Consider the following 19,213-nt stretch of genomic DNA (forward strand, 5'->3'; position numbering starts at 1 on the left):
TAAAAAGCTAAATTTCTGATCCCACTGAAATCAATGGGAAAATCTCCCAAAGTCCTCAGTGGGACCAGATTTTGCCTCAATATTCCATTAATTTGAAATAAATAATCACCATGCATGCTATGTAGCTGACATGAAAACCATCACTGGGCTAAATTCTGCCCTCAGTTATACCATGAAGAATTTTACTCTTGTTGTCTAATTTTTCTCATTAGTGAACAACCTATGGTAAAGGTTCATAGGGAAATAACATGCCAACTTTGTACTGTCCCGTTGATGTTCCACTCAATCTCCTGAATGCAACTGGTCATCCACAAATTTTGTATGTGGCTGCACTTACGATCCCCTCCTCCAGTTTTAGATATTGTCATTCTCTAAAACTCTGTTTCTCACAATTCATACTTCAGAGACAAAATTACATCATCCGAAAACAATGAGGAACAGCTGAGTGACATGATTTTACAACGTGGTGCTTCCCAGTAGTGGTACTTCCACTGTCTACCACTCTGCCACCAATGTACATGCCCCCTAAATAGTAGTGCCTCAGGCAAAACCCCTCTAGTACAAATTGTGTTGCCAACTCTCCCAATTTTATCATGAGCTCATGATATTTAGTACTTTTCTGAAAGCTCCAGCTCTTGGAATCATTGATTAGGTAAATAATCCCAGCTTTCATTTTTTTAAAAGGAAAGTTTTTAGAACTCATGCTTTGGGAAAAAAATCTTGTAAATGTGAACCCTAAAAACAAAAGGTAAATAAAAAGATCTCAAATAAAAATCTCTCGTGATTTGCAAGCCAATCTGATGATTCTGGGGGCTTGACATGATTTTTGAATGTTTGCAGTTGGCACCAATGAAGTCAATATACAATTGGAATCTATTTGTTCAATTAATGTATCCAACTGAAAAGCTTTGCAATTGAAAAATCATATACAAGAACCTGCTTTCACTAAGGCAGACTGTTTTGCAATGGGATGTGATAATGATTGGTAGGGTGAAACTGGCAAAAATGTTTGCAAAATTTCACTGGAAACTTTTCATCAATTCATGTTGTACCCCCCAGAAATTTCAATTATTTGTGGGGGTGGAGGGTGGGGAAAGAACCTGGCCCACACCTGATCCACTGGATTACAGTGACCTCTGAGCAAATCATAAGGCACTCAACTTATATCACCTCTGTTCCCCACTTTGCATTGGCCAGCACAGCATTAGTCAGGGGAATATTCTGCTCTCTTTAGAAAAGTGTAGGTCTCTATACTCCCCCCACTGCACTGGGGAGTTTTTAATTGTGTGAAATCTGTGATGACCTGGATGACCAGGTTCAACAGAAACATTGGTCTATCTTCTGCCTAAGTCCAGGTAGATCGAAGTGGCTACCTCACAAAAGATGATGGACAATTGTCTGACAACCAAAATCAGACAAATGGAGAAGAAAGAAAAGGTCTGTGTTTGCAGCATTTAAAGAGTCTGTATGCACTGGATCACAAACCTTTCCTACTTTAAATTACTCATTCCTCTGCTAGGCTCCTTTGGGGAAACCAGAAGGATTTGACACAGCTGCTCAGAAACACTGTCTCTCTAAAACTCAGATCTATTAGAGCAGGGATCGGCAACCTCTGGCACATGGCTCGCCAGGGTAAGCACCCTGGCGTGCTGGGCCGGTTTGTTTACCTGCCGCGTCCACAGGTTCGGCCAATCGCGACTCCCACTGGCCGCGGTTCGCCGCTCCAGGCTAATAGGGGCTGCGGGAAGTGGCGCGGGCCGAGGGATATGCTGACCGCGGCTTCCCACCGCCCCCATTGGCCTGGAGCGGCAAACCGCGGCCAGTGGGAGCCGCCATCGGCCGAACCTGTGGATGTGGCAGGTAAACAAACCGGCCCAGCACGCCAGGGTGCTTACCCTGGCGAGCCATGTGCCAGAGGTTGCTGATCCCTATATTAGAGTCTACAAAGTACAGCTGGAGGCACAAGGGCCATAGATCCAGGGGAAGCCTCCAATGCACGTTCTCTGGAAGGGATTGGGGGGCAGAGGGGCAAGCTCTGTGAAAACTATGGTGTCTCCTGCACTTACTATTGGAAAGAGGGACTTAGAGACTAGGCAGCATAGTAGGCCCTATGCAGCATGGTGCCCTTTTCTTTTAAGAAGTAAAGCCACTCTCTGTTGTTCTTATTTATCATTTGCATTACCATACTGCTTATCAAGAAGCCCCTATTGAGATCAGGGGCCCTCTTATGCTAGGCACTATCCATACACATAATGAGAGATGGTTCCTGCCCTGGTGAGTTTTGCCATTGAGGCCAGGGTTTCAGTCCTGGAACCCGAGAATGTTTGCCTAACAAAGTCAGGTGTGTGGAAGCTAAAAACCAATGAGTCCCACTACCAAAAGTAAAGGACATGTCCAAAGTTAGTTTGGTGGCAAACTCATCTTTAACTCTCAGTATGCCAACCAGAAAATACAACTGGGGCTTCTCCAGGGGCCTGTGGAAGCTGAAAACTGTTTGAAAAACAAAACAGTCAAAAAGGAGAAAAGATGAAAAAAGAGTTAAATCTAACAGGGAAACAAATCTGGGGAAGAGACAGGTGCCTAATGACCTTTTAGTCAATCTACCTAGATATATACACTCTTTTTATTTACTTAATATAAAGACTCTGCGTATGCTATGAGCGAGGGGTGTGATTCCCAGCTTGTATACATGTGCTGGCACTAGCTCACTAAGAGCTAGCGTGAGTATAAACAGTAGTGTAGCTGCAGTAGCACAGGCAGTGGTGGCAAGGCTTAGCCAGGCTGAGGACGTATCCATGGGTTTCAGGTGGGTTCACACTCGGTGCTGCTGCTCCCTGTGGTACTGTGGCTACGTCACTATTTATACTCGTGCTAGCTCAGAAGAGAGTTAGCGCCGCTATGTGTACGTGAGCTGGGAATCACACCCGTAGCTTGTGGTGTAGACGTAGCAGAAGAGAAGTGGGTCAATGACACTGATATATAAGATCGGAGGGAATACCAAGAATATACAGGGAGCTCCTCAGCCAACAGTGCCCAAAACCACAGTGCTCATTGCAGGGTCAGTATGTTGCACCCTGCTGATGCGGGGAGGGCAGAGCCCTGCAAATCTTGTTAGCTTTGACAGATGCTGGCCAGGGCCTAAGGCCCAATATTACCTCCTGGGATGATAGTGTCACAGAAAAATACTTATAGGTACACTTGAAAAGAAGAAAACTGGTGTATGTTAGTCAGTACAGAGAAGCAGAACGGGACATTTAGTCTTCACAGCCTTTCCAAGTGGCTGGGCCTGGTTCAGTACAAAGCAGGACAGAGAAATCCATGTCTTTTGTGTTGTTGTCACTAGAGTCAGCTGTGCTGTAGCAGCCACTGTGTCTCTGTCCCATGCAGCTGCTTTGCCACTTCTCTCCCAGCAGCTCCTCTTCCAACCCATGCTTCATAGCAGCAGATCATGTGACAATGATAAAGGCTCACAGAAAGAATCAGGTTTTCTTCTAACACTGAACAAGGAGTGTTAGTAGAACTTTATTATCCCTAATGCTACTGCAAACCTTCTCAGCCCCTATTCCTACTTACAGATTTAAAGAGTCAGGATACATAGTCTCACACTGCACAGTGGGAATTGGAGGAGGCTCGGAGAGGAGGCTGCCTTAACACTCTCTCCCCCTGCTTAAATTTCCAGTGACAGGGGAGGGATGAAAAACAGAGAATCCTCTCCAAGAGGTGAGTGGGGAAAGAGGTAAAGGGGGAAATCTATGGGGGAGGGGTGGGAGGCGCCACTCAAAGTGAGATGCCTGGGAAGCAGGAAGGTCCACCAGGGGTGGGGATAAGAAACCTTGTGGGAGGGATGGAGTGATAACTGGAAACTACATGCTAGTAGCTTAAAGCCTCAACTAGATGGCACCAGGGCACCTGCCCTTCCCTCCCCAAAACAGCCAACCAACCAATTACAATTGTCTCTCCTACACCACACCCCCCCGCAATCTATTACTCCTGCAGACTTCTAACCAATTCCACCATGCTAACTTATAGGAGGAAAGCACAACAGTGCCAGACTTCTAGAATTTGGAGAGTAGGAAGTTTAGTCCCTTCAAGGGACTTCAGATCCAGTTATCCCTCACCATCCCAAACCCAACTTGTCATTGGGATGAACAGACCTCACTCAAGGATGCCACACATAGCAGTCCTTCAACTAGGCACATGAAGTCAGTCCCTCTACCAGCACACTCATTCATGGCCTCCATAGAGAGAGAGAGGATAGCAGCCTCAACTTCTGGATGCTGAGTGCATGTTTGGCAGCCTACAAAACTAGCCTGTAACAGGGCTGCCTTGATCCTGCCTCTGTCTCAGTCCACAAATTATGCGGAGACCCTTTTGCTGGTTCAACACCCTGTGCAGTTTATTTACAGTCGCATCCTACCGCCTTCACAGCATACCTAAGACCTTTCCCAGGCAGAGGAGAGCAATGTCTCTCTCCCTCTTACTGCCCGCTTCCCCCCTGTGCTCTTCTTTCCTGTGCCTATTTGTGGGCTCTTGGCTAAAGGCTTAATTGGCCTTTCTGCCCTGCCCCGCCCACAAATTAGGCACAGCCTTGCATAGTCAGCTCCAATCTGCTTTGCCTGATTGGGGCTGCTGTGAAGAGGGCTGACTCAGGCCTTTGTACCTAGTACTCTGTTACCTAGCCCCACTCACAATTTGAAACTGGATGAGACCTCTGAACTGACCTGCATCACTGAAACCTGGTTGGACGCTACCTCTGACCCTATTCTACCTCACTTACTCCATACACAAAGATCCACAAATGAGCTAGAAAAATAAAAGAGGAGGTGGCGCAGCAATCTTCTTTCCCTCTAAATGAAGAAGATGACCCACCCCAGAAATAAAAACCTTTGAATATGTGCCTATGATCTTTGAGGTGAGGGGAAAAAAAGAACCTAAGACGACTTATAGTCTACAGATCTCCATATGAAATCCCTAGAAATGTCCCATATGGACTAATAGACCTGATGCCCAGCTGGAACAACCAGGTCCATCGTTCTTGGAGAGATCCCTTCTACGTACACATTGACAAAGACACACTAGCAACCGATTTTTTGTCCTTTAGAAAAATCATAGGTTTCACACAGGCAGTCTCTGAACCTGCACACACAGACAGATACATGCTGGACCTGATATAGCAGTGGACATTGAGGACATCACAAAGGTCCTGCTCTGCTGGATCAACCATCACCTCATTGAGGTCAAAGTCATGGCCTTCCCCAGAACTACTGCAGCCATGAAAACTTTTGAAACCTTTACAGTCTGAGCATGCCCTCGAAAGGCTCATTAGAGCATATGCCCTCAAACTATATGCTCTAATGACAAGGGACCAACAATCTGGTAGAACAGTACAATCACCTGATGACCACAATTATCTATAACTTCAACCCACGTAGAGGTAGCCCTACAGATTTTGAGAGGACGTGTGAAAAATACTTTGGGGGAGCCAGTTCCTCCAAGTTCACATGATCTCTGGTCCTAATTAACATCCTTTCTGCCCAGCATCATGAAAACTCTAGCCTGACTCGGTCAATTAACTTCCCTCCTCTTATGCTCTTTACCTGAAGAAAAGAGAATTAACTATTTTCAATTCCATGCCGTACAGACACGGACTCACACACACTTCCATTTTGGTTTATGTGGGTGCCCACCATGCTGTATTTTCCCTTCACACCAATTCCTTCTTCTCCATTTCCTCACAGCAGGTCACTGGTCTTTCCCCCTGTTTCTTCCTTCTTTGCCCCCTGCTGGCCTACGACCCCCTTCTCCTTTTCTTGCCTCCTCCCTCCCAATTTGTAGGTGTGTGGAGACTCCATATGGAAGGAAAAGATTGAGACATAAAGGCAGATGTCCACAGTGGGGAACTGGAGAAAGAGGATAGAATCTGCAGGGAAAGGGTGAGAATTTGAGTGGAAGGAGACCAATGGGGAGAGGAAGAAATAGAACAGTAAAGAGAGGGAGAGGGGCAAGGAGAGCCCAGGAATGTAGAAAAAGAGAAAAGAAAAGGGAAGGCCGGAGGAATAGATTTGGGGGAGGGGAAAGGAGAAACCAAAAATTAACTGAAAGTGAATCTGAAAAATACTGAGAGGCCGAGAGAAGGCAAGAAAATTGTTGAGTAAAGAAAGAAGAACAAAAAAAACAAGGGAGACATGCTACAGTATGCTCTTGGAACTTTTGTATTTGGTGCCAAAATGTTACATAACATACATACTGTAATTTTGATTTTTATAATAAGGGAATGTAATTCTTTATGATGAGGAGAGATTGTGAGACACGGTTGTCATGATCCTGTGTCGTATGGTAAAGGGGAATTACCTGTCTGGGGTTGGAATGTGTTTACAGTCTTGATGCTGGATTTTTGAATACTTTTACATATATTTGTGTGTCTAGGTGTGTGTGGGTCAGGGGAATATGTAAGGTTGTTTGCAGCCTTAAGAGGTTATCCAGCCAAGCCTCCTGCACGGAGGCAGGAGCAAGTATACCTAGACCATTCCTGACAGGTGTTTGTCTAACCTGTTCTTAAAAACCTCCAATGATGGGGTTTCCACAACCTCCCCTGGAAGCCTATTCCAGACTGTAACTACCCTTACAGTTAGAAAGCTTTGCTTAATAGCTATTTAAATCTCCCTTGCTGCAGATTTAGACAATTACTTCTTGTCCTACCTTCAGTGGACATGGGGAACAATTAATCACAGTCCTCTTTATAACTGCCCTTAACATATTTAAAGACTGTTATCATATCTCCCCCGTCACTGTTCATTTCTCAAGACTAAACATGTCTTGTTTTTTAAACTTCCCTTAGGTTTTCTAAACCTTTTATCAGGTTTTTTTTGCTTTTCTCTGGACTCTCTCCAGTTTGTACACATCTTTCCTAAAATGTGGTATGCAGAACTGGACACAGAACTCCAGTTGAGACCCCACAAGTGCCAACTAGAGAGGCACAATTACTACATGCCACATGCCTGGTAATACATCCCAGAATATTAGGCCTTTTTTGCAACTCCATCACACTGTTGGCTCATATTACATTCGTGATCTTCTAGAGCCGTCACATACTTTTTCAGAAGAACTACACCCTAGCTAGTTATTCCCCATTTTGTAGTTGTGCATTTGCTTTTTCCTTCCCAAGTGTAGTACTTTGCACATATCCTATTGAATCTCATCTCGTTGATTTTAGACCAATGCTCCAATTTGTCAAGGTCATTTTGAATTCTAACTCCATCCTCCGAAACGCTTGGAACCCCTCCCAGCATGGTGTCATCCACAAATTTTATAAGCATACTCTTGACTTTATTATCCAAGTCATTAATAAAAATATTGAATAGTACCAGACCCACGACAGACCCCTGCAGGATCTCAATAGATACGTTGTCCCAGTTTGACAGTGAAACATCGATAACTACTCTGAATACAGTCTTTAAATCAGTTATGCATCCACCTTATAGTAATTTAATCTAGATCACATTTTCCTAGTTGGCATATCTTTTTTGTGTTTGCTTTTGTTGAGAAATGTATTTCAGAATGGGCAGCGGATCCCTGGGCCTCCCCCATTCCTGTTTTTTTTTTTTTTTTTGGCCTCCCCACAGCCTCCCTATGTTTTCTTGGCTAGCTAAGAGCCCTAGTGGGTGTAATAGCTCGGCTGCCACCCTGAATCACAAAGCACAGGAGTCCTTACCTCTGGGCTGGAGTAATGAGAGGGCTTGCTGCCGTCACTCTCACTGGAACTGCTTTCACTCTCTGAGTCAGATTCGGAACTGCTCTCGGATTCACTGGAGCTGCTGCTGCTTGACCTCTTGCTGGAGAGCCCCGAGGTTCTGCTACTGGGCTGCGGCACGACAATGCTGCCAGCCCCACGCACAACCCACCAAGGGGGAAAGAAAAACAAACAAACAACATAAAACAAACAAAAAAATAACAGTTCCACTTTCTGCTATTTTTAGGGGGCTAGCTCACAGCTGTCTGAATATTGGCAACCTGGGCTTTGCTGTTTTTAAAAATAAGTGGTCAGATGGGTTGAAAATAACTTTCTTTTAATGGCAAAAATACCCAAGTTGAATGTTAGTTCCATACCAATACACCATTAGCAGCTCTTCCTTCTATGAGAAAAGGATCGTATTTTCATTTCCGGTTGCCTTTTTCATATTTAACAGAAGTTTGAAGAGTACATGTCAAGTCCGACCGTTTAAAATGATCAAATTTTAGAAAAAACAGAATATAGAAAACAGTCTCACAGTGTCTACTGAATACTCATTAGCCCAGAGGGGAAAGCAGTAAGATGGCAAAGATTAAGAGTTAGTAAACTGGCATGTACTCCATAGTACTTGTCACTGGTCAATTAAAAAAAAACCCCATAGAGTAATGTCTCTTTGGAGCGTTCTGCTGACACCACTCTTTTGTATTCTTTCCATGTATTAGTTAAATAGAGATGATTTAGTTAGCTATATGCACAGCTATATTTACACAGACCTCTGCTAGATCTAAGGCTCTGATCCTGCAAACACGTAAGCATATGCTTAAACACATGAGCAGTCAATAGGATGACTTAGATTCTTAAAAGTTAAGCACGTCCGTAAGTTTTTGCAGGATTGGGTCATTAAATTTATGGAGCCACAGACCACAGGAAAATATATTCTTTTCATAGGTAACTAATTGACCACACATATTAAAGTATCAGACAGCCATAAACATCTGAGATGGAAATGACCTACGTATTGAGTCATCCAACACATTCCCCAGGCAATGGAGGCTTCTCTGCAGTACAGTACATTTTCGAGTGATTTGTCCAGCCTGGTTTTACGTGACTCATATGAATGGAGCTTTCACTTCATCCCGTGGGAAACTACTCTGCAGCCTAACAGAGCTCACTGCAATACGTTTTTCCTACTATTCAGTCTAAATTTGTCCTCCTAACTTATTGTTGCTGTTTATTATTTAAACTCATTACTCAGAGTGATCACCTTAAACCATTCTCCTCCCCCCTTGGTATTTACACCCTTCAAATATTTGTAGACTGTTATTCTGTCCCCTGGCAGCCATCTCTCAGCCAAGTTATACATATGTAGCTTCTCTGATCTTTCCTCATAAGTCAATACTACCTCCAGGTGCTGGATCATTTTTATGGCTTTTTTCTGAACTCTTTCCAATTTGTCTGTATCTTTCTGATAACGGGAAGCCCAAAACTGAACACGATATTGCAGGTGTGTTCTCACCACAGCCACATAAAGAGGGACTATTTCCTTGTTATTCCTTGATACACACCTCCTGCATATGTAGAGCTAAATTACACTGACTTTTTGGCTGTAATATCATATTTGAAACTCATGTAGTTTGCTGCCCAATAATACCCTTATATCGCTTTCAGAATTACTGCTTCCAGGATTCTCTCACCGAATAGGTGCATTTTGGATGATTTCCCTCCACAGATATTAGCTTGCATTTTTTTCAAACTGAATCTCATTTTGTTATTTACTGCCCATGTTTCCAGATGCCTTTGATTTATTTCTCTGTCCTCACTGGTGTCTGAAGCAACTCCTAATTTAGTATCAAATGCAAACTGAATTAAATGGCTGTTCACTTCCTCTTCCAGACCATTAATACAGATGTTAAATGAGCCCAAGCCAAACACCCTGGTATCCCAGTAATCATATTCTCCCAGCTCAGAACACCACTGTTTATCATTACCCTTGCTTACATCCTTCAATCCATATCTGGTCTTATCATAGTCTCCTTATCCAAGCTAATATGAATTAATTTTGAGAGATATTTCGTCTCAAATAATTAATTACAATTCAAATATACGACATCTAGTGCTTTCTTTTCATCCATTAATTCCATCCAGAAAGCAAGGATCTGATACCTGAGCCAAGTCTTTTGAGACAAGAAATTTATGGGTAAGATTCTTTCCTAAATTGAGATCCACTCAGTGTAGGAAAGAGGAAAGGCAGTCAGAGAGCCAGTTATAGCTCCCTGATTCTCTGCTCTGTGGAGCTCCTGGTCCCTGCCCCGGCAGGCTGCTCTCACTTAGGCCAGCTGTTAAAGGTCCACAAAGGACCATCTGCCTGATATGAACCAGTGTAGCAGCACTGTAGCCATGTTCCCTCCCACCCCTAATATGTCCCCTTCCTACAGTCGTTAATTTGTAATGAAAAAGGTGCCAGGGCTCAAGCAATTAGGTGCCGGGGTGCAAGTAATTTTTTTACTTTCATAACTGACGCAGCAAACCCAGAGGTGCTGGGGCTATGAACAGCTCGGCCCTGGCAAGTCCTGGCACAAATTAAGCACTGTCTTCCTGCCTCTTGGCATGTCTCCTACCCAGGACCGGGCATAGGAGCTGGTTCCATTGGCTTTATGATAACTGAGCCTCCCTGCACTGGGAGAATTCTCATCTCAGTATCTAGCTCCTTTGTACTGCCTGGGGGCAGAAAGGAACCAGACCACATAGGAAATCTGGCCCTGTGTGTTTTGATTAAAACAATAAATAAAATGTAGCGAATGAAGCGAGAGCAGCTGGAATTTATTTACATTTGCCTAAGAATTCCAATCAGGGATCCCCTTTCAGAGGCAGAAATTTTACAATAACAGAGGCCCATACCACTTAGATAGTCTAATGCAGCAGAGACTAGTAAAGGAGAGTATACAATCCCTTTTCTATGCTAAGGTGTTTATTATCATGTCCAGACGTACCCAGACACAGGGAGTGCCTTTAAAAACTCACCAGTTGTTGGTTTTACTATTATTTGTAATATCTCCTTGTTTAATTGGTTAAATGTGGGAAACACAAAATTTTCAGGGCACCCATTTGTAGAGCAGTGATAAGAGACACATAGATACTTGAAATAATAAGGCTGACTGGAAAAGGACTCCTGAAGTTTGTTCATTACTTTGGGACCAATCAGTAGTGTGCACATGTGATAGGTCCAGTAAATCAGAGATGGGCATTTCTCACTTTCTTTACTTACAGTAATAGATTCTAGTTACTAGCCTTGCTAATGAAATGAGAACAAAGTAAGTCACAATGTGACAATTCTTTCAGGAAATGTGAAAAGACAAGTGCTTTTTCTGACGGAGTGGTTTAGGGAGCCAGTGTTCTGAGAGTGTCCTACTTTAATAGATTCTTAGTCCTTCTCAGAAAATCATTGTCAGTGTCTGTCTGACAAGCTTCTTCAACATCACAGAACATCTGCACATTTATGTCCTGCCTCTGGTGGTTGTGGTTTTAATTTCTAGCCCATCATTTTTGTTTGGCATTGATTAAAGTATTCAGAATTCCTAGACAGGGGATGAGGGATAAAAAGCAGTAATATTTCTTTCTTGTTGTGACATGAAATGTTTTTTCTAGGCTGTTGAATAGAAATCATTACTACAGCCATACGTATAAAATATAACTCTTGAACTCTTCACAAACATCTGGAAATCTATATTTGCAGCTCTAATGGTAGCCAATATGCTAAAAAAAAAAATAATAAACTACACAAATGTTTTTCTATTTCAATTGATACTGTGATAATCTCCTATCCCCCTACTATCTCCAGGGCTGTGAATGCACCATGATTTTGAAAAGTGTTCATTGGACTTTGGTGGTTCAGTATAAAAACACTTGCATGTTTCTTTTTACTTTCTTTTTAAAAACCATCGACCATGGATATGGTTCAATGAATGCTACTTTGAACTTCTCTTGTTTAAGCATGCTAGACCATGCAGTCAAAATAAAACATAGACATGCATTTTAATCCTTGTGACAAACAACAGTATATGGATTTATGTCTTAGAGTCAATTATTGCATGTTGGAAATGGTATTTTTATTTTAAGCAACTAAACAAAAATATGGGTAGTAACTACCCGTCCAAAGCCCTGTCATGAGAATACCCACTCTGATTGTCCTAAGAGAGCAAGACATTACTCTACAGAGGGCGCCAAAAGCTCAGTAAGGTACTTAGGCTACGTCTACACTATGAGCTAGAGGTGTGATTCCCAGGTCAAGTAGACATACTCACACTAGCTTTCATCTGAGCTAGCACACTAAAAATAGCAGTTTAGCTGTGGTAGCACAGGCTGTGGCTAACAGCCCCACGTACATACCCAAGGGTTGAGGCGGGTTTGTACTCAAGGCAGCTAGCATGGTACTTCCGCTGCCTGTGCTACTGTGGTTATACTACTATTTTTAGCACACTAGCTCAGATGAGAGCTAGCGTGTGTCCATGTGAGCAAGGAATCATACGTGACTCTTAGACAGAAGAACATCGAATGCATTGCAGTAATCCAGCTCAGGGTAACAAAGACATGCATTATGGATATCAGGTCAGGATGCCAGAGAAAGCGGTACAGTCTGGCAATATTATTAAATTGATTCAAAGGAAATAAAGCAGTTCTGACTACTGCTGACCCTCTAGAGCCTGTTTCACCAGTGCCTTTCATTTTGGTAGCATTTTATCTCCACTTTGAAGAGCTACAAATGATAACCAAGATTGCAAGAGAGTGGAGAATCAGGCCCTTGAACTTCAGTGTTAGACCCTGATCAAGGATCATGCCAAAGCTACATGACAGACTGACCCTCTGAAACATCTTCCCATCAAAGACTGGGAAGGCTAGGAAAATGTGCACTCTTCCTGCTTTCAACCCCCACAGATCTATATAATTTCACTTTGCTAAGGTTTAAATTTATCCAGATTTTTGCTTGCAACTTGCTGTTTTGCTCAGTAAGACAGTCCCTTTGACACTGTATAGTATATTAATTTCCATGTCTGGAAATTGAAAAAATATAAGTGGTGTCATCTGCATAGCAGTGATAATCTAAACTATTCTTGTTCTAAATCTGATTCTAAAGGCCCATATACAAAGCAGCATGAAAACTATCACAGCCAGAGCAGACCCATGGGAAACTCCACAAGTGTTCCAGCCACTAGATGCTACCATGATGAGCACCAGAGAAATGGCTCTACAAAAATATAGAAATAAATACATGAAAAGTGACAAGTAGAATTCTCAAGAGACTGAGACTAACCAATGGGGTATGACCAATATGCAGTTTATTACATACTGTCATAATACTATAATAAAACTGTCATAGCCAACCTGTTCTTCAGCTGGTTCAACTGGATCTGATGACCCAACACGCCAAAAGACGCTGATGGATCTTAAAACACCAAGAAGGATAGGACACTTCTATCCATTATGGTTTGCACATCATTAATGACCCTGAATGGGGCAGGCTGCAATTTAGCTTACAGATCATTACCTTCAAGATGTGCCACCATGTTTTCTAGGATCTTGGCCAAACATTGCAGGTAAGAAATCAGCCTTGAATTTCACTGTAAAATTGGATAGAGTAAGATCTTATTTAATGTTCAACACTGCCACAACCTTTAAGCCAGCAAAAGAGTGATAATTTGCTTCAATAAAAGAGGGATGTTGAGATAAACTATGTCAGAGGGAACATTCTGGCCCATGTATATTTTCAGGAGTCTCTGTGGAAAAAAAAACCCCACTGGAACAAGGAGTGAGAAGAGCTGCCTTTGCTAAACAAATGACACTGCTGGGGATCAGGTCAGTTTTGAGAAGTAAATGTGTTACCAGGAAAAGAAGTTGCTCTGGGTCTGAGAATATCGAAGATGTGGGAAATAGCCTGGAGAAGGGAGTAAAGAGATTTCAAATGTTCCAAGGGTCCAGAAAATCTATTGCTGGCCTTGGAGAAGATTAAAAATCAAGAAAAATATGCCAGACAAGAGTTTCAGTAAGAAAACAACCATTTGATACAGAAGGCCAGATCCTCCGCTAGTGTAAATTGACATCGCTCCACTGACTTCAATTAAGTTACATCCATTTGCACCAGCTGAGGATCTGGCCCACAATAGGTAATAATGTTTCAGACTCTGTGATAAAATATGCCCCTAACGTTAAAGAAACCCTGCTTCCAGAGTCATTTTTTTCCCTCTCCCCTAACCCCAGATACATGCTTCTATAGTACAGTAGCATTCTTCCCAGTCCTTAAAACCAATTGGGGGCCATTACAGCACATGGTTCGCTCCTTCTTTGTGGGGAGCAAATTCTGCATGGTAGTTCCTCAAAGTACAAACTGACAGCTTTGTGCCAAAATTTGTATCATTATCATTAATGCCTGGCACTAAAGATAGTGAGAGTCTCCCATGCACGCAGTTGGGAATTTCCTAGTGCTGATAATTAGCAATGAATCACAGAGACAGGCAGCAATGGAAGTGCCCTCTTCTTGCTAGCATCCACATGTATCTTTCAAATACCCTTCACTGACTATCTATTTAAAACATGCTCATCACTTTGTACTTCAGGATTGGGCCATTACACTGCTGTAACATAATTTCTTGAAATACTGGTTCTAGAAGGCAGTAGAATACAAAGGAACAGTATTGGAATGCTAGCCTATCAGCATCTCTGATGGAAACTTATTCAGTGCTCCCATCTGCAGATCACCAACTGTCTCCAGGTTTTAATATATGAGAAATGGCTTTGAGGCTAAAGCACAAAACTGAGAATCAGGAACCCTCTATTCTAATTTCAGCTCTTCCATGGACTACCAGAGTGATCCTGATCTGGCTAATTGACTTCTCTATGCCTCCGTTTCATCACCTTCAAAATGGGGACAATAATATTTACCTGTCTTACAGTGTATTATGAGGTTTAATTCATTATTGTTTATAAAACACTTCGATATCTTCAGATAGAAAGTGAAGTACAGAAACAAGGTATTATTATTACATGGTCAGCAAATTATCTACTTGCTGATATATCCTGTGGTAACATTAATGACTGATTTTAGGTATCTAAGTAAATTGTTTTCAAAAATGCTATTTGTTCTTAAAAAATGGTTTACTAAAGACAAAGTGGGTAGCCCTGCCATGGCATCCTATTTGGGACTGAACACGCAAAGCAGATCTAATCACTTCCCTTTCTTCAGCAGAACTGTTCCCATGAGTCTATTAATATCTTTGGGAAACAGAGAAATGTTTTCATACTTCATTCATATAATGGATGAGATTGGAATGGAAGTCATGATGAGTGAGAGTCCTGGAGGTTGTTTGGCTTGTCACAATATATTATGCTTCTGTAAAAGTATTGCATTAGCTTAGCAGTGCCACCCTGGCACAGTGCAGCTAATAAAGTACAGCTGCCAAGAACAGAGTTCAGAGACTCCACCTATAGTTTAACACTGTCCTTGGGAGTTGTTTCAATAGTTTCTGCTGACAAGACTGCAAGTGTTTAAGCATAGGGGGAGGGATAGCTCAGTGGTTTGAGCAGTGGCCTGCTCAACCCAGGGTGGAGAGTTCAATCCTTGAGGGGGCCACTTAGGGATCTAGGGCAAAATCGGTCCTACTAGTGAAGGCAGGGGGCTAGACTCAATGACCTATGGGGTCTCTTCCAGTTCTATGAGATAGGTATATCTCCATATTTTTTTTATTATTATCTAATAATGCAAACCTATGGCAAATCAGCTCTCCTTACAGAATCAGGTTTGTAGCATTTATGATGCTTGTAATTGCTAGAATATTAATTCCCCGAACCAAAATAAACTGAAAATAATATTAAAAAAAAAATCTCTCAAAATCACAGAAAACAAGGAAATTCAGTCTAACCTTTTTTAGGGCCCTCTTATATGGTTTGATTGTTACTAGAAGCAGCAGTGTGAAATGACAGCTCCCACCTTGAAAGGACATTGTAAGAATTAGAAAAATACTGAAGAAGCCAGCCAAAATAAGTACCCTCTTGCCAAAAGAGAAAAAAAAATTAATAATGGCATCATTAGTATCAATCATTCTATCAGACAGAGTGTGTGCCGGGGTCTGAGAGATGAAAGGGTGCTAAAAACCTGCAGTTGCATTAATTTAGGATGAAGTGATTAGTCAGCAGGCTGACAGCTGTGCTGGGAGCCTGGTGCCAGATTCCAATGTATGCTTTCCTCAGCTGCCAAGTGTTTGCAGGTCTCACCAGATAAATGGAGCATCAGCAGTGTTTTATTTGACCTGCTCAGAAGAAAAATAAAGCAACTCCGACTTCCTCAGTGTGTTTGTCATTGACCTTGCATCAGCTGAATATGAGCAGCAAGATTCCCCGGTCCAGGAAAGTTAACTCTTTACAGAATGGGCCTTCAAATGTCTTTTCAATGGTAATAACTAGTCTCCTAAAAGCTGTAAATACTGTAACATGAAAAGAAAAAACTACAGACCGTGTCCACATTTCATATGCACTTCTCGGGATTAATGGGCCGAGGACTTACAATAGGCTTTGAAACCACACAGAGATACTCTATCAACTCCAGTTATCCTCCCTTTATCAGAATAAATCTGGGAGCCATTTCCAAAGAGATTTTTCTGAGGGTGAAGGAGAATGGGTTGCACGTGAAAGAAGTTGTGAAGAAAACTCAACCAAAAATAACATAGTACTGCATATCGGCTCCCTATGACTTGAGGGTTTTGATGGCTTTTGTTATTTCTCCTTCATCTATTCCCCACAGACTGTCTTTTCTTTTTCCTCCTCATTAATCTGCTCTTGTACACAGTTAGGAACCTTATATCTGAGAATCTTCAGTAGTGGTCTAGCCCAACCTCACATGCTGGGAGGAAAGCAGGCATGGTGCCTTTGAATCAGAGATCTAAAACCGTAGCTAGGATATACTCTCCAAATCTTTGATGTGCTTTATGTGAGGATCCTCTTTCATTGTGACTAATGTGCTATCAAACCAAGCAGACTGCAGTGGCATCATCACTCAAAGTGCTCTTTTTTCCCTCTCCAGCAAGCAGACAAGAAGGGATGTCCTGGCTGAGATCAGCCTTGTTGCTCATCACTTGTGTGGCCTCCTCACAAGGTCTCAGGATGGAAAAGAGAATTTTCTTTGTAGCCCATCATACATCGATAGTATTTTAAAGTATTTTCAAGCTTTATATTACTCTGTCATTTTTGTTTAAACCAGTTCAGCTTCATGGTGCTTGGCACCCACAGAGCTGGCAAGGTGGGTTGGACGGCATACAATGACCATTGTGTTTTTTCATGTTCTATGGGCAAGGGGGAGAGAGAGTGGAGAGGGTAAGTTAATCAATTAACTTGCTATACAGCTTTAACAATTTTACTGCATGTGAGAGCCAGAGTGTAACCAATTTTCCCACTCCCAATATCTCCTGGGCAGTGGGTGAGACATCTAGGTCCATCATGCCACGGGGGCAAAAGACAATCACACCCATGAGCATTTGTAGATGTAATGTGTAGAACTAGTGTTCACAGTAGTGATCAGTTATATTTTTCATATCAAACAATATCAAAGCTTTGGGCACTTTTCTACAGCTCTTGGAGACCCTATAGTAAAAAAAAAAAAAAAGAAAGTTCTGGGTGTTTGCTACTTTCAGACTCCACATTCCATGTGTTCCTCAAACCCCACCTCCTACCTAACGAGGGCAGCAAGATTGTACCGTTTAAGGACATTCTAGTCCCACTAGAATGGGGCGCTGCATATGCCATCCTCCATGCAATTCCCCCCACCTCCTTGAGTGTTATAAGTTCATCTGCCCATCTGAGATCAGACTACTAAGGCTCACAGAAGAAGGTAAGCATGAGTGGAGTCAGGGTATCTATTCCCCCACCAGAGTAAAAGCTACTCATATAACTTGGGTGACTTGGCTGATCAGTCAGAGATAGAAGAAGAAATGGCTCAGCTATGAATAAGAGGTTGTGGAGCTCAACATGGATTCCTCTCGGTCAGCAGAAAAAATGAAGTACAGTAATAGAGATCCAAGTCCTTCCACCTAGAGGAAGATTCCAAAGTTTACAGTCCTGTTAGGGAGACATTGCTTTAAAGAATATTCTTTACATCTGGGACCACTGGGGAAGAAAAGGGGAAGTGAGGTCTCTTCCCCCTCAGACAAGGAAGAAATAAAGGAACTACAGTAGGGTTCCCATTGGACAGAAAGGAAGGCCTTACACCAGTTAGTGGAATGGAGATCTGTAATTTTCTAAAAGAGATAAGAGAGAGAGAAAGTGAATGAGCCACTAGGAATGAGCTGCAGGGTGCTGTCTGAAGACAATAGCAACCTGGCTTTGTGAGCAAACAAACTGGACTGATTCCTATAGCAGGAGATATATCGTCTGGGAAGGATCGAAGAACACTGCTAAAAAGAAAACACCGTTTAGTCAGGCAGGGCCATGGCAGATTAAGGAATAGCAATAACACTGTCTAGTGGTCAGATCCTGTTAGGATTGGCCACTATGGAAGATACTGTACCATGGTGATAAATGTGGTACAAAACTGTAGATAGAGATACAGACTAGATAGCTAGGGAGCCTGAATTCTGAACTGAAGGATCAAATCACCAGGAAAAAGGGCCAAGTGGTATATGAACTAGATGCCAGTAAATGCCTAGGTAACAAAATGGAGGAATGTCATAACTATAAAGGGAAGGGTAACAGCTCTCCTGTGTACAGTACTAAAATCCCTCCTAGCCAGAGACTCCAAATCCTTTTACCTGTAAAGGGTTAAGAAGCTCGGGTAACCTGGCTGACACCTGACCCCAAGGACCAATAAGGGGACAAGATACTTTCAAATCTTGGGGGGGAAAGGCTTTTGTGTGTGTCCTTTGTTTAAGGGATTGTTCGCTCTTGGGACTGAGAGGGACCAGACATCAATCCAGGTTCTCCCCATCTTTCTAAACAAGTCTCTCTTATTTCAAAATTGTAAGTAAAAGCCAGGCAAGGCGTCTTAGATTTACTTTGTTTTTCTCAACTTGTAAATGTACCTTTTACTAGAGTGCTTATCTTTGTTTGCTATACTTTGAACCTAAGACAGAGGGGGTTCCTCTAAGCTCTTTAAGTTTGATTACCCTGTAAAGTTATTTTCCATACTGATTTTACAGAGATGATTTTTACCTTTTTCTTTAATTAAAAGCCTTCTTTTTAAGAACCTGATTGATTTCTCCTTGTTTTAAGATCCAAAAGGGGTTTGGATCTGTATTCACCAGGAGTTGGTGAAAGGAAGGAGGGGGGAAGGGTCAATTTCTCCTTATTTAAGATCTAAGGAGTTTGGATCTGTATTCACCAGGGAATTGGTGAAGGTCTCTCAAGGCTACCCAGGAAAGGGAATTAGCTTTGGGATGGTGGCAGCGGACCAGAACTAAGCTGGTAGTTAAGCTTAGAAGTCTTCATGCAGGCCCCTACATTTGTACC

General features: G+C 42.4%; 1 protein-coding gene across 1 annotated transcript in view; it reads right to left on the reverse strand.

Annotated features, from left to right (window-relative positions):
- Positions 1–19,213, reverse strand: part of AFF3 (ALF transcription elongation factor 3) — a 403,834-nt gene that overhangs the window by 46,919 nt on the left and 337,702 nt on the right. The window contains exon 11 of the mRNA XM_065423495.1: positions 7,712–7,877. Coding sequence (XP_065279567.1) covers positions 7,712–7,877 — 166 coding nt within the window. The remainder of the gene's footprint in view (positions 1–7,711; positions 7,878–19,213) is intronic.

Source organism: Emys orbicularis, chromosome 1 (assembly GCF_028017835.1).
Source record: "Emys orbicularis isolate rEmyOrb1 chromosome 1, rEmyOrb1.hap1, whole genome shotgun sequence".
Lineage (NCBI taxonomy): Eukaryota > Metazoa > Chordata > Testudines > Emydidae > Emys > Emys orbicularis.